Source organism: Tiliqua scincoides, chromosome 3 (genome assembly GCF_035046505.1).
Source record: "Tiliqua scincoides isolate rTilSci1 chromosome 3, rTilSci1.hap2, whole genome shotgun sequence".
NCBI lineage: Eukaryota > Metazoa > Chordata > Lepidosauria > Squamata > Scincidae > Tiliqua > Tiliqua scincoides.
The window spans coordinates 151,616,923-151,642,780 of record NC_089823.1 but is presented as its reverse complement, the minus strand read 5'-3'; the positions used below and the strand labels follow the sequence as shown (position 1 = coordinate 151,642,780).

At 42.4% G+C, this 25,858-nt stretch overlaps 1 protein-coding gene across 1 annotated transcript in view; it reads right to left on the bottom strand.

Moving 5' to 3' along the window:
• Positions 1-22,419, bottom strand: part of HK1 (hexokinase 1) — a 46,707-nt gene extending 24,288 nt beyond the window's left edge. Inside the window, exons 1-3 of the mRNA XM_066618895.1 lie at positions 22,164-22,419; positions 9,139-9,301; positions 5,784-5,932 (exon numbers count right to left, since the gene is read on the bottom strand). Coding sequence (XP_066474992.1) covers positions 5,784-5,932; positions 9,139-9,301; positions 22,164-22,226 — 375 coding nt within the window. The 5' untranslated portion in view covers positions 22,227-22,419. The remainder of the gene's footprint in view (positions 1-5,783; positions 5,933-9,138; positions 9,302-22,163) is intronic.
• Positions 22,420-25,858: the final 3,439 nt, after the last annotated feature.

The window sequence follows — 25,858 nt, the reverse complement described above, 5'->3', positions numbered from 1 at the left end:
GCTATGGAACAGATATGCCAAGCAATATAGAGCCAATGTGGAAAATGGCAGCGCATCACAACCATATGGCAAACTGGAGCACCAGAAGAGCTCCTTCAATACTCCATCCTCTCACCTACGCATCCAGGAAGACACTTCAATGCCTATAAAAAAGTCTTTCACATCAACATCACAATATTCTAATTTAACTTCCCTCGTAATTCTCAGAAAATGCATTCATAATTAAGCAACCCTTAAATGGCAGGTTGGAACTGATCAATATATCCCAAGAGGATAGAGTTTGATTAGCAAGTTGCCCACAATGAGTGCTGAGAGCAATAATTAGAGCTCAGCACCTCACCTAAACTTCACATGTGATGCTGCCAACAGTGGCTTGAGCCATCTAAATTAACAGAGTATCTTATACCAGGCTCAACAGAAACTTGCTGACCAACTCTGACCAACCAAGATCAAATCAAGTGACTGATAAACCTAACATTCAATGATAGAATGAATCCCACCTGGAAATAGATCTGGGTCATGCTCAAGTTAACATCTGACTCTGACTCCAAAAACTGGATTCTGGTACCGAGGAATTCAAAACATTATATTCCACCCTAGGATTGTGACATATTTTTCATGATTTACCAATATCGATAAATCAGTTTTCATTAATGAGTTGAAGACAAGCTTAGGTGTTTATCACAAGAACACCCAGGACTTTGGTCCTTGAGCATAGCTTCATTACAATTGATTTCTCTCAATCAACCACAATGAACAAGACCACGCAGGACATTTATTAATGCCACATCTGCATGCTGAAGTGGCTGGGTCAATGTTTTGAAGAGCCAAATAGCAAGAAGAGCACAGGTGAGTCTGGGGTCTGCTGGCTCCGTGTGGGAATATTTGCAACAGCAATGTCAAACAGCCTTGCTAAAAGAGCAATCCAGATGCTTGATCACCATTATTTAGGCTCACTAGCCATGCTACTAGAGTCCAGGATCTCCATTTATTAAAGCTTATCCTGGAAAAAGCAAAATAAATTGTAATGGATGATGTAAGGTGGGCTTAGAAAATGGCAGCATCAACAGTAGCAGATTCCAATAACTGTAACTTACACAAGAGCTTTTAGTGGAGGCAACAGGAGAAATTCCTCCAGCCTTTCTCTGCTTCACCACCCATCCAACGAACTTCTACAGCCTGAGTTGCTGGCAGCAAAATGTATAAACATGACAAATGTATGTGTGTGCAAGAGTAAGAGAGAGAAAGATCTTTCATTTAACATAAATACAGGAGCACTGCTGTACAATGAACATGGCAATCCACTGAAGGGGTTGAATTTGGTCCCAGGAATACACAGCAAACAATTTATATTTTCCTGGTACTATATATGAGCATTAAATGCCTATTAATAGATTTCTTATTTCAAGATGACAGTATTATTATTAACAGTATTTATATACCGCTTTTCAACAGAAGCAGTTTACAGAAAAAATCAAACAACTAATGGCTACCTGTCCCAAAAGGGCTCACAATCTAAAACAGCCATTTTCAACCACTGTGCCATGGCACACTGGTGTGCCGCCAGTGGTCCACAGGTGTGCCACAGGAATTTGGGGAAATGTCATTTATTAGTAGGACCAATGGGGGATGTGAACCCCATTTACAGCATGGTACGCCTTGTCAATTGTAAAAACTTGATGGTGTGCCTTGACAATTTTAATGCCTTGTCAGTGTACCACAAGAAGAAAAAGGTTGAAAATAATTGATCTAAAATGGGTGCTCAAACCCCAGCCCGGGGGTCACTTGTGGGCCTCGGGGACTCACAATCCGGCCCACAGGGAGCCCCAGTCTCCAATGAGCCTCTGGCCCTCCAGAGACTTGCTGGAGCCCACGCTGTCCCAATGCAACTGCTCTCAGTGTGAAGGTGACTGTTTGACCTCTTGGGTGAGCTGTGGGACGAGCGCTCCCTACACTGCTTGCTGTTTTCACGTCTGTGATGCAACAGTGGCAGTGAGGGAAAGGCCAGCCTTGCTTTGTGCAAAGACTTTTATAGGTACATACAAGTTCAATCTCTAATACAGGGGTGCCCAAACCCCGGCCCGGGGGGCACGTGCGGCCCTCGGGGGCTACCAATCAGGCCCTTGGGGAGCCCCCAGGTTCCAATGGGCCTCTGGCCCTCCAGAGACTTGCTGGAGCCCATGCTGGCCTGAAGCAACTGCTCTCAGCATGAGGACGACTGTTCGACCTCTCACCTGAGCTGTGGGACAAGGGCTCCCTCCGCTACTTGCCGTTTCACATCTGTGATGCAGCAGTGGCAGAGACGGAAAGGCTGGCCTTGCTTTGTGCAAGGCCTTTTATAGGCCATGAGCTACTACAAGACCTTCATTCATTCATATAAGTTCCATCTCTAATAAATTCATTTATGTAAATTTATTCAAATTTTATATGTAAATTAATTCTTTTTTTTCCCCGGCCCCCGACACAGTGTCAGAGAGATGATGTGGCCCTCCTGCCAAAATGTTTGGACACCCCTGCTCTAATACATTCATTTATGTAAATTTTTTTCAAATTTGAAATGTAAATTAATTTGGCTCCCAACACAGTGTCAGAGAGATGATGTGGCCCTCCTGCCAACATGTATGGACACCCCTGATCTAAAAGATGCAACACCAGCAGACAGCCATGAGAAAAGATACTGCTGGGGTGAGGTAGGCCAGTACAATCATACAGCACTTTTTGAATGCCCAGGGTACTTTGTATACCTTGCAATGTTGTAAGGATAACTTAGTTAACATAAGACAATATTAGTATCCCTGTAATGCAGGTAAAGGCCTTATGAAGAGAGAGAGTAGCTTGCCTAAGGCTACCTAAAAAAACTCATAGCTGAGGCTGACATAGCATAGTAGTTGAAAGTAACTCCTGACATTACCTTTGTTTTCTATTTTCAATATTTTATCTACAAACACACACCTTACTTGTCTATCCCCGGTGTATCAGCAATTGATTACTGTACACATTACAGAAAAGTTAACTTCTATAGAGCAAGAAAGGAAGACTGCACTAAAACAGAAACAGCAGCAAAACAGGAAACAAAAAACAAACAAGCAAAAAACTTCAAAAAGCCTCATTTCAGAAAGACCAGAAAAAAACAAAATATCTTTGGGCAACCCCAGAACAGGTTGATAAAAGTCACAGGTAGACCTGGCCTTCAGTTCAAAATTCCCCGGTGGTGGCCAGGGCTGCCAGCCAGTTGAAACAAAGGGAGACTTGGCCTCCACCTCAAGATTCCCATGGGAAGGCCATGTTTACCAGCTGCTCAGTGCAGCATTTTACACCTCAGGCAGCTTTGGCACTTGGGGTGGGCCAGTCCCCCACCCTTTAGGAACTACTACCACAGTACCCAACACAGTGAGTTTCTTCCACTGTCACACATTATATGCAATATACTCAAGTCAGCACCTATACAAGTCTTCCCATCTATTGCTCAGAGCCTCTTTCAAGAGGAAAGGAATGTGGGGGATGGTCGTGCAATACTGTCAGTCCTGATCCATAAATTAATTATCAGAGTGGTGTGGGAGTCATTTTCCTGTGATCTGGTCCAGCAATGTTTAGAAAAAAGCAAGTTGGCAAATGACTTTTTTTTGTTACAACAGTGTCGCCCCCACACTCCTCAGGCAATATATCACCGCAGACACTCGCCTACAAGTCGATCTCACAGATAAGTTGAGGGCAGGTTTTGAGGCAAGAATAATATAATTTTCTATGACGGATAAGTCAGGGTCATAAACTTGGGGGGTGTCTGATTAAAGTTTTGCCTGATTTTACCCTAGGCCAGATCCTGAAAAATAACCTACCAGTAATTGTTACCTAAGAACTGACAGTCTCTAATTTATTAAAAATACAGTAAAAGATCATAAGATTCATTTTTATTCATAAACTTTTAAATTCTGGCCTTCACCACCTTTTTGTAAACACTATCAAAGAGTAACTGCACTGTAAACAACATACTAATAGAACAGTAGTTCCCAACCTGGGGTTCATGTACCCCCAGGGACACTCAACAGGACCTTTAGGGGTACTTGAAAGAGAATGGAATAATGGCAGTGCTCCAGAATGCCTTGCAGGGCCAGCAAGGCAGGAAGGGAGGTAGCTAGTTGACTGTGAAAGCCCCACCAATAGCTAATTTTTGGTGATCAATTCATGTTTGAACCAGTGATTGAAGACCAGCACAGGAAAAATACTAAAACATAAAAAAAATGATCTATCACTCAGAATTTCTCAGGACACTTCTGATGCAAAACAGTGCAAAGGCAGAGTCTTCTGCTCTTAAGCCAGAAGCTCTACATATAATGTACAACTTAGAACACAACTTGGAGTGTGCAATTCACAGCAGAGACAAGCAACAGCAAGTGGCTGTGACCATTTGCAGAAGTGCTTCTGCACATAGCTGAAACCCTATTTACTCAGAAGCAGACCCATTGCTTTCCCTGGGTGTTATTCCTAAGTAATGGTGCTCTGAACTGTAGTTTGTGAGACACTGATGGGAGTGTTTCCACTTTCAGGGAAGGTGCATCCTGCAGCTGCAACAAGCCCACCCTCACCTGGTCTGAGGGCTGTTTCCTCCTCCTGATTTACAGCAGGATCAAGGCTGTCACAGGGGGTTTCCTGGTCAGTTTCCCTGATTGCATGGCTTGTAAATAGGAGGCAGAGAAAGAGGGACAGTGGGGGAGGGAGAAGAGAAGGGGGAGAAAACAGTACAACAGAGTGAAGGCTGGTGGAGGGAAGAGAGGGACTGGGGCTGAAGGGCAGAGAGAAGCAGGCAGTGCAGGAGTGGGGGTGGGAGGGAGGGAGGGAGGCTGTGTGGGGAGCTCCCCTCCTCCCTCTTGCTCGGAAGAAGCAGATGCAGAGCTGTAGACTCTGCATGAAGAAGCAGCCCTCCCGTTTCTCTCCCCATCTTCAAGCTACAATCTTTTCCTGGGAGTAAGCCCCATTGACAATAATGGAACTTACTTCTGAGTAGGCACGCACTGGCTTGGACTCAAAGGCTGCCATCCTATGCACACTTTCCAGGGAGTAAGCCCCACTGACGACACGCATGGGACGCGCTCCAGGCTCCTGCTCCCCTTTCCTGTCCTTGTGAAGACGAGCAGGGGCGGAGGAGGAAGAAGTCAGAGCCAAGGAGACCAGGTTCAGGGAACCCGAGCAGGCAGGACTGCAATGCCCAGGAGCAGCAACGAGGAGGGAGGCAGGCGAGGAGGGAGGAAGGGAGGCGAGGCAGCTCCACCAGGCTCCCCGCTCAAGGTGGGAGCAGCAGGCGAGCAGAGCAGCTCCGTCAGTCTCCCTGCTCCAGGTGGGAAGGCGGGAGTGCAGGCAGGCCAAGCAGCTCCGTCAGGCTCCCCACGCGCGGTGGGGGAGCGGGTGGCGCATCACCCTCCCCAGCAGCACCACTGCTGCTCTGCAGTGTGCCTGAAACAGTTCTGACCCCTAGTGGCCCCACAGATAAGGAGAAGAGGCCCTGCAGAAAAGCCCTCGGAGGTTTGGGGGGGACACAGTGATTAGCGATGGACTGTTGGTTATGGGGTCTATTGTTGATTAGAACATTGCAAAGCGATGTTTACCTGCACACAAAATTAAATAATCAGCAGGAATGGTAAATATTTTATGCTTCCAAGTAGGTCACCATTTTTACACCTACAGCTTCACACAGAAATTTCCTTCACATAGAGTAAGTGTTAAGTGAAATCTTTACAAACATAAAATAACCCCACACTCAGCAGGACATTCTTAAGAAGGAACCTTACCCGTGTCCCACTGCCATGCATTATATCCTCTGGAGTGTTATAAATCTCAGTTTCCATTTGTACTGTCTGCTTTTTCTCATGAGAGACTTTCACCCGTAGAATACGAAAGTAAGAGCCACCAAGATCCAGTGCAATAAAATCTCCTCTCTCTGTTTTGGGAGAGACAAGACATTAAGTTACACTGTTACTTAAGTTACATAATGAATCTTCACTGGAAATTGTGACACTTGCAACACTTACCTTCTGACACTGCAAATGTGTTTGATCAATCCAAGCGGTGACATTTGCCCCATCCTATCTAATCAAGCAAATAAAGACAGCAATCCTTTTCGGTTTGAAGAAGAGATTACCAATTAACTCAATCCTTGGGATGAGATAAAATCCATGGGTACACAGAGCATAGACAAATACTGAAAATCAGGCACTTGGGTGCAAATACAAACAATGATGACTTTTTTTTAGTTAGACTGGCACCTCAAAATGCTTTTCAGGCTCTGTATTACTCCAGAAAAGGTCGAGGCAAGTTGCTTCAACAGTAGCAAGTTGCGATAATTCCTGGCCGACTTTACAACTCTTCATCGATCTCTAAACGTTCATGAAGTTTTAGAAACGGCAAATGCATAAGCAAACTACAGTCATAAGCAAACTTCAAGGCTGGATTGTACACGACATTGGTTGGCAGGCCATTCAATTTCAATACGAGAGGCACTCATGCTCACTGTCTCACCACGGACACACTTGGTTGGCTGTGCATAATCCATTTTATCCATAAACATCAGCCTTGGAGGAAGGGCAGTATAAACATGAGAAAAATACTGTTGGTTTGAGCCCATTGCTCTGCTGTAGCACCAAACGGCCTTGTTGTTGTTTTTTAACCTAGCCTCCACTCTGCTTTTCAATTCATAACACACAACAAGCCACCAATGCATCTTCGTGCCTTGAGAGGCTCTACCTTTCTTTGCACCTTGTGTCGAGTTTTTCCTCTTACCCTAGAATCTATTTTCTGGAAATCTTGCAGCCCAAAGACAATTCTTTGGGCTGCAACATACGAGTACACACAGTTAGTTCCAAGTAGGATTATTGCTCATTTATTTTGCCTCTGTTTGAATTACTGTTTTGCCTCTTGTATCTTTATCGCTTAGGCCTCTTATACTGCTTTTATTTTATTCCCCTCCAATTATTATCCATAGTCCCTAAATAAACAGAGCATTGTGATTCAAACAGTTTTGATTCTCTCTCTCTCTTATAAATACCAATTTCCTCCAATTGCACAATGGCCAGTGGCCAAAAATCCTGAATACAATTCTGTGAGTACATATGTATGTCTATTCCTATGTGATCTTCAGCAAGTGTGATAATATTTTCATAGGTGCCAATTAAAAGATGCACCTGAGAGAAGCGTCCCAGAACTCTATGCAATATCATAACATTTTGACTGAGCTCAGATGTGTATTAAAGAGGTGCACCCCAGCACAGTTTGCAACATTGCAAGGGACTGTGGAGCACATCTCTACAAGGAGTAACCTTTGAAAAATATTTGGAAACTTCAGCTAGTGCAAAATACCATTGCCTGATTTCTGGCTGGTATGAAGCAGGACGAGAACATCAAGTCTCTTTATTATCAGTTGTGTAGACTGTCAGTCTGTAGCCCAGATGCTGATTCTCAGCCCTAAATGGCTTGGGACAAGAGTTCCTGAAGGACCACTTCTCATATGAAACTGCCTGCCCTCCAAGATCAACTGACTTTACAATCTTAACTTCCCACACTGCAATCAGCAGTGCCAAACAGCCTCAACTGTATCCCACATGGGAAAACAGCATTGCTGTAGAACTCCCCAAGTTAAGGGGACATTTGTCCCCTTGCCCTGGGGTAAGCCCCAGCAGTCACAGTGGGGCTACTTGAGTTCATGCCAGCAAAATCACTGGCAGAAGTTCGAGCATAATTCAAACACAAGTATAATGTTTACAATGTTCAATGGGTGAAACCAATTAAATATCAGTGTTCCATAGAAGTACCTGACATCACGTCTAATGTACAAATAAACATTTATCATTGCATAGCTCATAATTTGTTTAAACAGACACATTTTTTTTTTTTAAAGGTAAAGGTAAACACACTAGAAAGGATAACCTTGTTTCCAGAGTAAATGAACCTTGGAATACACTTCAAACAAACATGGCACTTCAGAAGTGACCACCCCAGCAACACACTGTGAATTAACACACTGAAACAAGCATCCCTGTCCACAAAACACTTAAGTGTTTTTTCAAAGAAGTTTCAAAAAATTAAATTGAGAATATCAGATAGAAGCGCGCTCTCTCTCTCGCTCTCTCTCTCATAAACTGCCTGAAATCATTGTGAAATAATTTTTAGCTACAACAGTCAAAGGTAAGAACTATTATTTCTCAAGGACTTTAATTCAGCCTCACATATGAAGTTTTGAACAGTGTCTACGTTGATGTGCTTTTCACATAAAGCAACTCAAATTTAACAGACTAAAGGCCAAACCTATCTTTCAAGAACCATCAGCACGTCTCGGCTGTGCAACACAAGTCCCCACTGAGACAGAAGTCTACTCACTAACATACATGTCACAGATGCCAGCACAACACTGTAAAAATGCCATGCCATCATAACTCATTCATAGCTAGAATGCTAGTGCAACTTCACTGGCTGAGAGTTCAAAACAGGAAGATAGGGGTGGGACATAGGAAGGGTTGGCATACACCATATCCTATCCCTTCAGGTGGGTGGGTGTGTGAGTGAGTGTTTTAAATCCACTATTGTCTTAGACAAAGAGTACATTGTTTGCAGAAACATAAGATAACAGCTTGAGCCAAAGATCTTTGCCACTTGCTTCAGGGGAATTCACTTAGATTTTAAAACAAAACAGTAGGGTTACAATCCTATACACAAGTTCAATGGGAGTAAGCCCTATTGAACTTAATGGGGCTTATTTCTGAGTAGACATGCATAGGATTGCACTGTAATTCTCTGCCACAAATATTGCTGATGGTAACATCTAAGGGCACAATCCTAACCAACTTTCCAGCACTGGCATAGCTGTGCCAGTGGGGTATGTGCTTCATCCTGCAGTTGAGGGGCAGTCACAGAGGCCTCCTCAAGGTAAGGCAATGTTTGTTTCCTCACCTTGGAGTTACATTGCCCTTAGCTAGGTGCTGGAAAGTTGGTTAGGATTGTGCCCCATGTTTATTCATATTTGAACCTCTTCATGAACACATGTAGCAATGACTCTCATTACACTGAAAGTTATAACCCATACATTTTTCTTATTAGGAAATCAAAATTCCATAACAAATTTCAATGGCACTTTATGTTCATTGCAATCCTTACCTGAGCCATCAGGTATTGACCTTACAAACGTAGGCAGCATTTTTAATGAGGCTGTTGGATTAAAGTCCCTAGAAAGTCCATTCTTCATCTCTCTCCTGAAGCGAGCCATAACATCCAGCAGAGTTTCATCAGAGAGCCGCATGCCGTAGAGATATTTATCAATCTGAAGAGGAAGAAAAGAGCAGTACACAAAGTTCAGAACTTACATAAGTGCTTGCTGGAGCACAAGGTATCTTAATTTCTTTAAAATGGGATTGATAGCCCACCCCTTCCCAGTGCCTTCATTCATTCATTCACTGTATTTCTATTCACCTTTCTCCCCAAAGGGACCTAAGGCAGCTTACAGCAATTTACTGAAATAAAAAAACATAAAATCACAATTAAAAACACAAATCATACCCTTTATTAAAATCCTTACATAAAAACCCTTTACAATTAAGAACATCTAAAAACAACTATAAAACATGAATACAAAAGAAAAAAGCAGCAGCAGCAATCTTATTAAAACCCTAAGCCTGTAAAAAGCAGATGTTAAAAAGGCCAAGAATTCAGAAGGTTTGTCTAAAAATAAATGTCTTCAAGCCTCGCTGGAAGGTTTCTAGAGAGGGAGAAGTTCATAAATCAAGAGGGAGGGAGTTCCATAAAGTTGGTTCTGCTACTGAGAAGGCCCTATTTCTTGCCGCTGCCGCTTGGACCTCCCTGGACGGCAACACTCATAAAAGGACCTTCTCAGATGACCTAAGGGGACAAGCTAGATTATATGGAAGTGGCAGTTTCTCAGATACCTTGGCCCCTTAAGGCAGGTAGCAACATGTTAATCATATACCATAATTCCTAATCACATCAATTAAATACTAGCTTGCTCTATCCCCAGCCTATCCTTGACTACCATAAGACAATCTGAATTATAAAAGTCTTATATCACTACCAAAAGGCCTCTAGACTTCAGTCTGGGAGAAAAATTCCTGAGTTGATGGGTAGCAGCACTTAAGAATTCCTCTCCACATACCCATATTGTCAAATTTAAGAAGCTGTTCTCTGGTGATCTTAAAAGTCATGATGTAACATTGGGATGGAAGTTATATGAGATACACCAATTCCAAGGGAGATCACTACCAGCACCTTGAATTGAGCTCAGACAACAGAGAACTAACTCACTATAGCAGTGGTGTAATGTGCCTCCAATGACCCACCCAACAGAAGGCAGGCCACAACACTTTGCAGAAGGTGAAACTACTATGAACACATAGAACCATCTTGCAACAAGTGAGATTTCTGATGCATCTAGCTTGGTGCCACCTGCTCTGACTGGCAATGGCTCTGCAACTTCTCAGGCAGGAATCTTTCCTAGTCCTGCTACCTAGATTCACAGCCCTTGGCGCCTGGAACAGCGTGCACTCAGGTCTCAGAGTCACCTTCAGGCATAAAGTAGAAGAGGCATGCAACATCCCCCTCTGTGATGGAGAAGACTTTACTATGAAGCCTCTGGATTGGCCCAGTCTGATGCATACACTGGGAATCTGGCCTTCTGGCCTGGTTAACACAGCAGTACTTCTACCTGTCTCACATAAAATATGTGCTTCAGGGCACAATCCAGAGGTGCTCTTTCTTGGCTGACGCAAGAACCTTACGCTAGCCCAATGTCATCACAAAAGTGCTGCAAAGTAGTCTCATTGGGACTGCAGTGGCTCTCCCCAGGGTAAGGAAAAAAGTTTCCCATTACCCTCGGCTGAGCCTCTGGCTGCCTGAATCTTGCACTGGATACAGCACAGGCCCACTGGTCTGCCTGTTCCAGTGCAAATTAAGATTGGGCTGTCAGTTCCTTCAAGCAGAAAAACATCTTGGATTGGTCCTGGGTTGGACTAATTACATTATGCTTAACTTTTAAGACTTACATGATTTAGGGCGCAACCCGAACCAACTTTCCAGGACTGACATAGCTGTGCCAATGTGGCATGCACTGCATTCTGCAGTGGGGAGGCAGTCAAGGAGGCCTCAACAAGGTAAGGACATGTTTGTTACCTTACCTTGGGGCTGCATTGTGGCTAGGTCAGTGCTGGAAAGTTGGTGAAGATTGCGCCCATAGTCTGCTACTTGCTTGGAAAGAGAAAGGACTGTGGAATTCTATAAGCAGGGATGATGAAAAAGTTAGGAGACTAACTCAAGCACCCCAACTTCAAACCTCAAACTACACTGCATATTCTGAAACTTCCTGTCCTTGTTAAGGCCTAGTGCAAGAAAATAGCTGAGGTTTTGTCAGACTGATAAAATTTCAGTAAAAGTCTCAATAACTCAAAACAGGGTTTGAAATAGTGAAGACTGAGGGAAGCACAGCCTCTGTTAACCTTTGATGTGCAGACAGTTCCATAACAATTGCTGTGGAAAACACCATTGTTGCCCAAGTGTTTCCCACAGAAGACATAGGAAGACTGGCTATATCATATGCATGTATTTGCAAGAATCTTTAAGCAACTGGCGATCACAGTCCTATAAGTATACAACACCAATGCTTCCTGCAGCATTCCAAATGTATATGACTGTCATGAATCATGAGCAGAGTTGAAATCTTGAATTGTATGACAACAGTACACCCACTCAATGATATACACCAGGGGTCTCCAAACTTTTCAGTATAAGGTCCACATTGTATACTTTACATATATTTGCAGGTTGAAAATTTTTTTTATAAGAATCAATTAAATTTAAATGAATAAATAAGTTTTACTTGGATCTTTTTTTGTAATCAGCATGATAGATACTCACAGAGATGGGACAAGAAACAGGGCTTGACATGAGCCAGTTACATAGGGAAGGCAAGCAATGCACAGCATACTGTCTCTGCCTGATTCAAAGACCCAGTTTGTTAAGATTTGTTTACCTATGTGCAAAAATGATGCCATTTTCTTACAACAATCATTTTATGGCATTGTTGAAAATCAATATGCAAAAACTCGATTTGTTTTAGCAACTGAGGTGAGGTTAACAATGAATAATTATGGTTTGAGGGTCTTAAAGCAAATGGTCCAGATGACTGAAAATGAGGGTTAGTGAGGCTGACACCACTGCAGCCATATGGAAAGGAGAACAGCAGATAGAACTGCATGTGTTAATTGTATGACCACATGGTTGGGGGAAAAAATATTTTAAGTTGATGTGCGTTTGATAAAATCTTGTGGCAGGCCAGATGTCGCTCCCAGGCCATAGTTTGGAGACCCCTGATATACACTATCAATTACAGGAGCAGGTTGCTTGAGACATTTCGGGCGCAATCCTAACCCCTTATGTCAGTGCTTTCCAGTATAGGTATAGCGGTGCCAATGGGACAAGTGCTGCATCCTGCAGTTGGGTGTCACTCACAGAGGCCTCCTAAAAGTAAGGGAATGTTTGTTTCCTTACCTCAGAGCTGCATTGCCCTGGTTAATCCATAACAGGTTAGGATTGTGCCCTTTGTGTGGTTTAGCCATTAGAAGGGAAGGAAGATGACACTGGATGATAGTAAGCACTATCAAAACCTAAGCACACCTTACAAAGCACACCTTACAAAGGAGTTCCGAAATGTGAAATCGAAGTAAACATCCCAACCATTAGTCTAAAAAAGAAAAAGGTTAAAAAACTACAGCGAAAAACTCTTGTATTGCAAAACTTCCTTCCTTTTGTTGGTTACCAACAGACTTGCTAGCGAACAACAAAAAGAGCTGCCACTGAATCAACTTTATTTGGAATAGAGAAGAGTATTTATTCACTTTTAAGTAGTTCTCATTAAAATGTAAAGAGGGAGGGGATATGATATATCACCACTTTGAATAACAATAAAGTTAGCTTTATTCATTACAGGTTTTGCAAACACCTCTTGAACAGCATCTCTGTTTATATCACAGTATAATTAATAAGGATCAATATGTTAGGCGCATTTAGGTAAATGAGAATTCCAATTTGTTACAGAAGGTTGTTCTAGACAGAAAATGCTCCTTTCCCAGAGAATCCTTCAATAATCTTAAAAAGAACTTCACAAAATGAATCTAAATAAACAGTTGTGTTTCTTTCAACACAATCATTACTTATGTTAATTTGGAAGCAAATTCCAAATTAAACAGGACTTGCTCCCAGACAAGTGTGAATCAGATTAGGGTTAAAACAAGAAAAACCCCATCTGTTAACAGGGGATAAATTTTGGTTATGTATCCAGATTTTGTAGTGTGTACGTAGCACATATGTTCAGGAGCAGCACCTGAAAAATGAAAATGACCCTTTTTAATGTCTGACTATAGAGGAAAATATGTCTAAAAATTAAAATTTCATGCATCTTTTAAAATCCATGTACCAACTAACTTCTCCATATTGTCTACTACAAACTAACCTTTTTTTCTTTAAATCACATATTGAAGGTGTCAGCAACCAACAGCCTACAGGCCAGATGCAGCCCGCAGTCCAAAATCATCCGGCCCAGGTGTTCAAAAGTAGCAGATGGCCCAGGTGACATGTTCGAAGAGCACTGGCACCTCTGGAGAGAGGGAGTGGGGACAACACTTTGGTTGGAGGGAGTTCTGCAGTGATGAGTAGCTGCAGCAGCGGCCTTCTTTGCAACAGCTGATGCCTCCTCTCTGGGGCTGTTGAGCAACCCTTGGGACACCCTTATCTAGTGCACATTGTTTTGTAGTATTAGAGGTTTATTCCTCCAGATTCTGTCTCTTAGCATTAACAATAATGAAATAATATACCTTAAACTCTAAGCTGTATTTCATCATTGCCTTAATGGTAACACTCACATTTTATGAACAGCAACATTTTGGGGGGGGAAATCTCCATTAAAAGTGCAGTTGATATTTATTTTTTAAAACTTGACATTGTTCCTGTGTGTTCATTTCAAAATCGGATTGCCTTTTATGACTATCTGCTCTTAGGACCTGAGAGAAGAAAAACTTCTCTCTGTAAAGCTACCTTAAGAAAAGCTATCAGAAATATTACTGGTCATTACAAGAAACCACTCCACACACATTAGCTCTCTAAAATCCATTTACACTACAATAATTACAGCTTATTAACTTCCAATAAAAACAAATCACTGATTTTGGACAGTACAAAGCTGCTGGGATCCAACTGTGCTGCCCACTTGCATCTACAAGGTTAGTAGAACCTTGTGCCACAATAAATAAAAGGATACCCCACCTCACTGAATGGTCCAGGCCCACCCAGATATTGCGAGCTTTAGGATAGGATAAACCATTGGTGGTGACCCTCTTTCTCCTCTCTAGCACAAAAACAGGTTCTTCATCTTCACTTTAGTGCTAGACAGCTATCCCTAACAAAGGGAAAAATTTTCCCTCTTTGCTGGAGCCAAAAGCTTCACTCCAGTTCCTTCACTGCTACTCCACAGCAGAGCATAATGATCAGGCTCTTAGTTAGTAAGGATTAGTTACAAGGGCAGAAGTTATTTAACTTTTCATTCAGAGAACAGGCAGAAACTAAGGTTTTCAGTGAAGACGCCACCCTGGCCAAATCATAGCATGTTGGCAATCTTGGCTCACATTATTGAGAATGCCCCAAAACAAAACTTGAGGAATTTTAAATACTACACATCTCTTTTAGAACTGTTCAAGCACATTGATGAGAAAGATTTGCCATTACTGCTGTTCTTCTGCCTGGTGGATATAAACAGGCAGGGTCAGAAAAATTCCAGTTGTCCAAGTATCCATGTTCTAAAGGTACCCAAAAATATGATATATTGCTTATGTGGTCAATATAAGAATCAGGAATTTTCAAAAATTTTTAAATATGAAAGCAGTCTGGAACACACTTCGGTGAAGAACCCTAATACACTAGCACCATATTGCACATTAAAAAGAAAACGGAGCCCGAACAAGACTGACACCACTACCACTGGATCACACAGTAGTCAAACACAACATGTTGTAATCAGATAATAAATACTAAATTGTCAAAAACAACAAAGCATAGCACAGTGATTTTCAACCTTTTTAATCTCAGGGCACACTGGCAAGGCACTAAAATGGTCAAGGCACACCACCAGGTTGTTGACAATTGACAAGGCACACCTTGCTGCCAGTGGAGCTCACATCTCCCATTGGCCCTATTAATAAATGACCTTCCCCCAAATTCCTGTGGCACACCTGTGGACCACTCATGGCACACCAGTGTGCCACAGCACAGTGGTTGAAAATGGCTGGCATAGCAGCTTACCAAACAGGAAGTGTAATATGTCATTATCGGATTACAATGGCCAGATGATGTGTGGCAGAAACTGTGAGCATCTCACAAATGACATAACTAGGCTTGCCACAGAAAATTAGACATACAAACCAGGTCAAGCAAGACCTTGGTTGCTTCTATGGATAAAGAGGCTTGAAGGGTATTACCTTACCTACTATGTACCTGTCATGTGATGTTGAACAGTCTGAATACAGGGAGAAATCCAATAAAAGGCAAACTGCATCTGGTTGGATACAGCCGAGAAAACTTTGTCACCTGTCTGACGAAAAGCCTTTGACATACCCAACTGGAATGCGAATTTTTGGGTAGACATCTGTACAACCAGAAAATGTGTACTTCAGTTTAAAAAGGTAGTTCAGAAATTGCTTCAGGAAGAGAGAAGCATCACTAGGATTCTGGCTTGCAACTGCAAATGAACACAGTGGGGCTTACTTCTGAGTACACGTGCTTAGGATCAGAATGCACAATGCAGGGAAGTCCCCAGTTTGAATCCAACCTTAAAAACAAATTCACCAAGTGGCTTCAGGCAAGCCACTCACTTTCAGGTCAAGATGATCATCTAAACTACAGTTTACATTATTGCAAATGAGCCACAGTGTGATGACTGAGAACCCCTTGCTCCCCTCTTTTTCCCACTTAAGATTTGAAATCAGTGCCACTGCAGAAACAGGACATGGCCAGGCAGACAGACTTTCAGGGATGATCTCTCCACTGTCTGTCTTTGTGAGAGTTGACCATGGAAAATGGACAAGGGGCGGGTTCTCCTTTTTTAGGGTAAGAGTTGACAGGAAAGGCTTCTGCTTTCACCTTTGACTAAACTGCAGTTAAATATACAAACTCAGGGAACTGAGATGTATTTTAATTCTAATTGGTTAAAGTTAATCAGAATCAAAGCATTGTTTAGATTAGTGTCTAAACAGGCCTATTTTTGGCCTACCTTACAAGGCTGTTTAAGGGGCTGAGCAATAGTGACTGGTACATGATCACCCAGCAAGCTTCATAGATGAGCAGGGAACTGAACCTGGGTCTGCCTTGTCCAAGTCCAACACTCCAACCACTATACTACTGGGTCTTAAAATGTAAAGCACTCTGAACACATGAAGTGCACCACATAAAGCCTATGTATTATTTATGAAACCTAAATGGATAAGATACTGTTCAATGGAGAGGGGATTTTAAATCAAAGCTTTACCTCAGATTATCTGCTCAAGTCTTCCCAAGGCTATCTTCTCTGCCGCTGGCTCCTGCTTTCATCTGGATTGTCTTGTGATTGCCTAAGAAGGTTTGGGGGATGGATATGCTGACATCACAGCAGGTGGGTGGTTTACACAGCCTTGGAGAAGCTCCAAACTTCATTTCTACAGTTCGCTCATCTACATATATTTCTTCAATGAGTTCCACAATGTTTTCCCTCAGCATTCCACCATTCTGATGATATACAAATGGAGCAGGCCTTTTTGGTTTTCAAAACATAGTTGAGGTCAAAGGTATTACGAGACCTCCTACCCCATGTGACCCCATGTAATGTGCTATAGCTGCCTGCTTGTATACATTTATCTCAAATTTTGAAATATAACAGGTTTCTGGAAATAGCATCTCATTTTATAGAGACATGTAGCTTCACCACAATCTTTAAAAGTATATCAACAAAACAAGCATAAATACATTGTGCAAGTTTCTAAAGGTCAAGCCATAATTTCACATATATTGAAATTAACTTCCTGCATGTGATAAAGTGGGCTATAGTCCATAAGTATGTCAGTAGCTATCCAAAAGCACACATGGGGTAATTCTTGACTTATTCATACCATACTGTTTTCATTTTCCTGTCCTGAACTGTGATTCAGAGTTAACTTCCATAAAATATTTTTTCTTCATGGACTAAAACTAAAATTTGCAGACCACTTTTTCCACCCAATTTTGGTATCTTGAAGACGAATATGCTGTTTGATTAATTGCTTGCAACTCTTTGAATAGAAATAACCTGAACATGAATAAATTCTAAGAAAAACCATACTTTCAACACAGTTCAAACTCCAAAAGGGGTTTTGCTTTAAAAAAAAAACACTACTGGCATGTTAATTGTGGTAGTGGACATACAAAACACAGTTGTAGTAATGTAGATACAAAAACTGTGTCATCCTCCATTTAGAAATTATGACTATCAACATTTTTGGTTGGCGACCATTTTGTTTTTTGAGAATTTTGACCTTGGAGCTTCAAAATACAAGTTGGCAAACAGATTCCTTTTCCGTATCCTCAAGTACTCTGGGGGAAAAAGTAGTTTCTCAACTTTTTCTCAAAAAAGTTTAAAATGCTGATGGGGTTTTATTGTATCCTTTCATCACATTACTAATCAATTTCATGAAACCCCTGCTAATTGGGTAAGAGGCACTTTTTCAAGTGGGTGCTCCTTTTTTTAGCAGGGGGAGAGTAACTGGCCCATCTCACCCCAGCAGTGTCTGTTCTAGTGGCTGTCTGCTGGTATTCATTTGCATCTTTTTAGATTGTGAGCCCTTTTGGGACAGGGAGCCATTTAGTTATTGGATTTTTCTCTGTAAACCGCTTTGTGAACTTTAAGTTGAAAAGCGGTATATAAATACTGTTGATTGATTGTTGATTGAAATAGTGCCCTCCCCCAAACTAAATGCTAACTTCAAAAAAAAATTTCCTGCCACTTCAAAAGTACATGTTTATTATCAACAGTCACAAAATATCTCTCACATAAAACATTTCAAGTACTGATGTTTCCACAATTTAGCAACTAGTATCAATTTAAAAGGACTGATACTATATAAACGAAATGAGTGTAGCCAGAAGACAAACAAAACTGTGTCACATCATAGGACAGCGATTTTCAATATTTGTCCCCTGCCATACCACTTTGCATAGGTCACCTATTGGAAGTACCACCAGAAGTAACTGGTGATGATGTCACCACCAGTTACTTCTGCACTGGGAGGCCAGATGCATCACCACAAACACCGGTAAGAGGCTCAGGGCAGATGTGAGGAGCATGCAAAAAGCACACGCTGGAGCGCCCAAGCTGAGCCTCCTACTACTGCTTGTCACGCTGCATTGCTAGTCTTGAATATTACTGGACACCACCTCAAGTACCACCGGTGGTATGAGTACCACTGGTTGTCATAGGACTTATATGAAGTGCATTACTGACACCTACTTTGCTTTACACCAGTATTTTTCATTCTTTGTTCCCAGATGTGACAATTCTCATGGTCTAACAGTCTGTACCATCAGTTATATCACCAGTTAACTTCCAGTTTGCTACAAACTCAGCCCAGGGTGAGTGTGTGGCCTTTTTCAAGAACATGAAGACTGCATGCTGGAGTTCTGCCTGCCAAGCTGAGCTCCTACCACTGTTTGTAGTGTCACGATCTCGCTGTCAGGCAGCAGGTGACTCCTGGGAGCAACATGTACTACTGGACAACACCTCAAATGCCATTACTGGCACACATACCACCAGTGAAAACACAACTTTACACTGTCTCCTAAAGTCTGGCAGTTAGTACTATGTTGATGCAACTGTAGTACAAATTTAAATGTGCTACATCTCGAGAGGCCTTGTGATTCATCCAAGGAAAATAAAGCATGAAAGTCACATTCTGCACGTAATCTAGATGCTTGTGCTGGTGTGATCACTGAACTTGTTAACACCTCAATCATGACAGTTTCTATCAATAACACTTTGTATCTTCACCAAAAATTTCACAGTAATACTGAGGCCCAAATCCTAACCAACTCTCCTGCACTGACACAGCAGTTCCAATGGGACATGTGTTGCATCCTGCAGTTGGGTGGCAGTCACGGAGGCCTCCTCAAGGTAAAGGGGTGTTTGTTCCCTTACCTCAGAGCTGCATTGCCCTTACCATGCTGCTTGAAAGTTAGTTAGGACTGCGGTCTGAAACAGACAAGGATACATGAGTCAGCATCAACCATACTATCAGCATGGTATGCTGGCAGAAGTCTTGGATTTGGAGCAGGGAAACTCGGGTTCATATCCCATGAAACCTCACTTCAGCCAGTGAGACAGTCTCAGACTTGCCTACCTCCCATGATTGTTGTAAGGATAAATAGCAAAGCCCCTCCACACACCTTTAAATCATTACGACAATAAGGACAAAAGCAAAAAGGAAACTGATATAGCATATTCCAATTGTAAGGCATCTATTTATGAAAAGCCTCTAACTTTGTCATAAAGAGTAGGCATTTTTTTTAGCCAATATACTAAGAGTTCATACTGTGGCAAGCTAGTGAGCTGTCTCTGCCCATCCATTGGCAAGAATCTCATATGATCAAGGGGGAGGCCCTTTCTATAATACAGCATCTCACAGGCCTTATCATTCCAGAGAAACTGTAGATACTGGCACAAAGCTGCGTCATACACAGAAGGTAAGTGAGTTTCCTGAAAGCGTCACAGAAGAAAGAGGCTGTGTACCACTCCTTTGCCTGAAGCCTCCATTATCAATAAGATTCTGGATATAAGGCAAAAACAACAACAGTGGAGTGCATGGCAACTCTCACCCTGGAGCACTGCTTCAGTAGTTTCAACCAACCAAATCAATGACAGAGTGGGAATTGCCTCCATGGATGCAGTCTCACACTACTGAGGAGGGACCATGCAGATGAGAGGAGCAACCACATGGGTCACCCCCATCTGATGGCATCCTTCCATCCAAAAGGGAAGTCTACCTTATACTTTGAGAACCATGGCATTCAAAATATTGCTGCATACATAAAGTATGCAGCCTCTTTGTACATATTGTACATTCTGTCTTGCTTATTTTAAACTCCTATTTGCCACTTTGCAGAAATTTAGGTTTTTGTTATTGATGCTGTGTGGTGCCTGGCCAGAAACCAAAAAGTGGCGAAGCAGTACCTAGGCAGAACATAGCCAAAAGGGGAAGGATGTTCATACAGGACATAGTAGCTTCCTGGGTGACCTTGGGTCAGTCACTATCTCTCAGCCTCACCTACCTCACAGGGTTGTTGTGAGGACAAAAGGAAGGGAGGAACTATGTATACCACCCTGAGCTCCTTTGAGGATAGGTGGTATAAAAATGTGAAAAATAAATAGTAGATCTCTGACTTGGTTAGAGGAAATTTTTTTTAAGTTTCTTGTAAACATTGCCTGTACTTTTTCTGGTATAGCTTAATTATCACCAGAATAAGATAATGTGTATTTTCATTTTTGAAAATTCAAAATGGAAATTCAAAGGTGTCACAAATACCAGATGACAAACAAAATTGTCCCATAAAATTTATGAAATATAACACATAAAGTTGGTGATAGCAATCAAATTTTGTTTGCAGATCACATTGCTTAAAATTTTTTTAAAAATAATATAGTCATCATACTACCCAGACACCTATCATAGCAAAAAAAAAAACTAACTAGAAAACATAGTCAAAATAAAAGCTAAAATGTCAATTGATTACAATGTAGTTGAACTATACCCAATATAATTTTAGGCATCATTTTCATAATAAATACATATCTTAAATGAATAATCAGTAATGTGTTCCTGAAATACAGAAACATGAGCATCTAACAGAATGAAAAGACAAATATCTCCATTGCTTTTCTTAACAAAATATTATTTCTGCAAAACCTGATCATTAGCTCTATCTCTAACACAGGAGAAATTAGCATGTTAAAATCTTGGCCCAGTGCCTGGAGAGAGGCCTACCCACAAACATCTTAACATTCCTTTCAACAAGATATTTTGTCCTAGAGATAAACTCCTTAGAAGACCTACTGGACAATATGGGGCCACGTGGAAATGTGTAATAAACAGAGTTATAAAAGAGATTTAATTGAATTTATACACAAATCAAATGATTTACATCTTTTGAATCCAATTAACAGGCTTAACCATACCAGGTCAATTCATGGGGCCTTCCCCTATCTCACAACCTCCATATTACCATCACTAATTCCAGAGGGATGGCCTACATGAGAAATTCAGGACTGTTTCATGCACCTGATGATGTCTTAACTCTAGTCCAAGAAAAATGATGAATTGGTTAATCTTTAAAGATGTTGCAAGACTTTTTTTGGAGTCACAAAGATGATCATCACTAGCTAGAAAGAAAACCACCAGATTCTTTTTTTTTTTTAACCCCCAACAGGGAATTGCAGTAGATACACAAGCAGGCCCTAAATTTTCAAATTCAGAAAGACACACTGATAATCCCCGCAGTGATCTAGGTTGCAATCATCTGCACACTTATGTTGAGTAAGGCTGCAATCCTATGCACGCTAACCTGGGAGTAAGTCCCACTGACTATAATGGGGCTTACTTCTGAGTAGACACGCATAGGATTGGGCTGCAAGCCTGACTGAACTTAAGGGGACTTACTCTTGACTATATGCATAGGACTGCGCTGTTAGTAGAGGATCAGCTGTTTATAGTAATAACGCTTGATAACTAATTCCACAAAGGGCGCTGGGGGGGGGGAGACGGGGGAAGGAAACCATGACTGTGTTACTCATCGCTGCTATGACATCCACCTCCTTTCTCAAGGACACTGCAGCGTGCTTAGAAGAAGTCAATACCTTTCCGTCGTCGCTTTAAAAAAAACTCCACGATCAAGGAAGAACAACATCAGTTATGCTGATTTAATACTCCTAGGACATACCTAAAATAATAACTATAGTAATAAAATTGAGCAACCACCACCACCACAAACATGAACTGTCCACCAGGATGTGCTGAGCCCAGTGGAAAGGCATGCATCTCCTAGGGCAGCAAACTGGTCCATTGGGGTCCTCCTACCTTTTTGACCTGATCATCCTTTAATTCTGTGAAGTAATAGGCCAGGAGCTGGGCAGCTATCATCTTGCCTGGTTCAGTAAGCTCTTTCTGGGTGCTTCTCCTCCAAGAAAGAAAGGGATGCCAGGGGATCCGAGGATCTCTGCTTTTTTTTCTCTTGCAAGCAAAAAGATGTTAAAGATCTTCACCTTCCACAAGGTAACACACAAAAAAAAGAAGTGCAGTCTCTTTTTTCCCTCCCCTTTTCCCTCCACGCGATGGTGACAGTGTAAAGCCTGCCTCCTTGCTGCGCGCCGATTGGCTGTGCAAGGAGAGCTCGCCAGCGCTGGGGAAGAAGCGTTGATCTGGTCGCCGACTGATGGACATCCTCCCCAGCCTCCTATACACAGGAAGAGGAGGAGGGCCGCGTGGCCATCCCCAAAAGGCAGGCATCCGTGCACGTTCTCCACGTCCCTCGTTCTCCCCAGTGCGTGGGGTTCATGCCTAAAGCTTGCTGGGGAGAGAGACCCCCGAGGGTCTGTCGGCTTTGATCTCTGCCCCGCAAATGGCATGCATGGAATTGCTTTTTTTTCTGCAGACCAGTCGAGTGGAAATCCCTCCAAAACCCCAGTTTCCTGCATATAAGAGCATCTGTGACGTGCTCTTACATATGCTCTTATAGGAGCATTTCTCTCCTATAGTTTCCTGCATATAAGAGCATTTGTGACGTACTCTTATATATGCTGCTACAGGAACATTTCTCTCCTATAGTTTCCTGCATACAGGAGCATCTGTGACAGCACAAAATGGGCACATTTTTTTTTTAATGGAATTACAATCCAGCTGCTTTCCCACTGCTAAACTAATGCACCCCTTTTAAAAATAGGTGCATCTGATGAAGAGGAGGAGTCCAGGAAATCTATCATCAATTGGTTCAAGCTTTAAGGCATCATCAGACCCTTTGAAGGGTTTGCTGGCCAAAAAAATTCTCTTTTATACAGATATTTCATGGGGTGTTGGTTTGCTAACAAGGTTTCAGTGCCTCACTGCACAAGTCATGTCTACTCAGAAGTAAGCCCCATTGGATTCAATGGGGCCAACTCCCAGGTAAGCGTGCATGGGATGGCAGCCTTGGTGAGTTTTGCTCTTTCTGCAACGATGGGCTGGAATTGCACCAAAAGACACACATCTCTACGCGCTTCCCCCAGGCAGCTTCTGCTGAGCAACGTGGGCGGTGCCCGGGTCGCCGCCACGTGACCCGCGAACGAGCCCTCCAATGATGCGGCAACATCGTGCCTGCCTCTCTTTCCACCCGCCGGCGGGAATGCGCGCCGGCTTTGGTAGGCGGGCCAGACAGGCCGCCTTGGGTTGCAAGCCATCAATCAACAGCATGTGCGCCGCGGTGCAAGAACTCTGGGCAGGCTGGAACGACAGAGCTGGGCTCGCAGGCTGCAGAATGAGACTGAACCACAGAGGGAACATTCCATTTTTAAATGCTGTTTGTTCCACGTTACTACAGAAACAATCCTGCCTGCACAGTAGAGAGACTGGTTCTGTTCCAACCAGGGTGACCAGATACAATGCAGGATATGGTACCTATACCTTTAACCACAGTATAGACCAGGAAATTTGGGCGGGTGCAGCTCAACATGGAAGGGTTTCAAAAGCTGCACCTCTATACCTATATAAAGGTATACCTATAGGCACTTTGTCCTCCATTGCATCTAGTCACACTGGTCCCAACCCTTGGCCCGCTGCTTTTCTATTTGCAAGAACTTCATTTTTGGGTGACAAAGGGAGCATTAAAAAAAATGTGATCCTCCCCTTCAGTCTGAAGAGGTGTTGCCCATTTTACCCATGTTCTACTGTAGCCAGGGATGTGGGGTAGGTGGCAGGAGTGCATGAGCATGTGTGGGGCAGGTAGGGAGTGCTTGAGCGCCTCACATGGTGTTGGCGCTTTTCAAAGGACTCCAGTAGGGAGGCTCTGCCTCACCTGTTTCCCCACCCACAGCACATCCCTTGCCCACAAATGCAAGGTGATAATATATCATGTGGTAATAGAGCATGGGATACACTACTTCAAGCTGCAGGTGGGAATGTCACTTTTGAATATCTTCCTTGTGTTGAGAAAAAAAAAAATCGTATCTGCCATTAAAAAATGAAATCCTAGTAAATGAGGAATAACAGGAGTCTGGCCCAGTCTACTTTACTCCTGTGCTTACAGGGCTTTTCTATATGAATATTTGATTTACATACACCTCTGCATGCATACATACAGTATACATATCACATTATTCCCCACCCATTCTTATATCATGACCAAGACTCAATCATACTGATTTCTACTTATCTGGGTACCATGCAAAATGGCATTACTCAGCAGAGGAATCTCTGCTACACCCTAAGAAGAGCTCTGCTGGATCAGGCCAAAAGGCCCATATAGTCCAGCTTCCGGTATCTCACAGTGGCCCATCAAATACTTCAGGGAGCACAAAAGACAGTAAGACACAACCTATGTCCTGATGTCCTCCCCTGCATTGTTTTTAATGTATTTTATCGCATTTTATTTTGTTGGAAACCACCTTGAGCACCTCTCTGATGGGAGGGAAAAGTGCAAGATATACATCTTAATAAATAAATAAAGTTGCTGTTGAATTGTTTACTCAGTAGTGAAATGTACCACTAACATCAACAGTGGGACAAAGTTGCCTTACTTCAGAAAAATGCCCTCTTACTTTTTGTCAATCTAGGTTTTTTTTTAGATCTAGAGATGTGTTTACACACAAGAAATGTGCATTCTCCTCACTGGGGGGAGGGGGTCACACACATATTTAGCTTCCTATTACATTTATACATGAACATTCCACATTTATACACTGCTATCACAACTGATATGCAGATGGGGAAATATGTTGAAATATTGTTGTTAAAATACTGCTGTTGAAATATTGGGGAATGTGGAAATAAAGCCTCACAAATATAAATACACTTATTCCCCAATCCTCTGCATGTTTACATGGACATAAATGCCACCAAGTACAGTGGGACTGATACCCAAGTAAGGGCCCAATCCTATCCAACTTTTCAGCACCAGTGCAGCGGCAATGCTGCCCCAAGGTAAAGGAACAAATGTTCTCATACCTTGAGGTTCTCATACCTTGAGTCATACCTCTATGACTGCCTCCACAACCCAAGAAGCAGCACATACGTCATTGGCACAGCAGCAGCAGCACTGGAAAATTGGATAGGATTGGGCCCTAAGTGTGTATAGGACTGCAGCCTTAGGGCCTTTCTAGATTATGTCTTTTTTTTTTTTTTTTTTTGTACAGACTTATTTGTTACTTAGTTATTGTGCAGAACTCAGATTCCTTTCCTCAAGTGATAGTGGTTCTCTGTGGCAGGGAGAACCCTCACTCAACCAATATTTTTACACAGGAATTCATGGATACAAACCCAAAAGCAACATGCTGGCTTTGGGAGGAAGCAGCAGGTCTTAGCAAGTTTATAGCACATTTTTTCAAGTGGTTTTGCTAATGCCTGTTAGCTGCTGGACCACATTCCTTTGCTCCCTCATATATCAAAGGTATGTTACTGCCAACCACTCAAAAGCTTCACAGTGCAATAAAGGAACAGGAAAACTGCATTCTTTTTCCTAAAAAGCAATGTACAAGGGCCTAGTTTTGAGTTGGTGAACCTGCAGTGGTGGATGGGGGCTCACA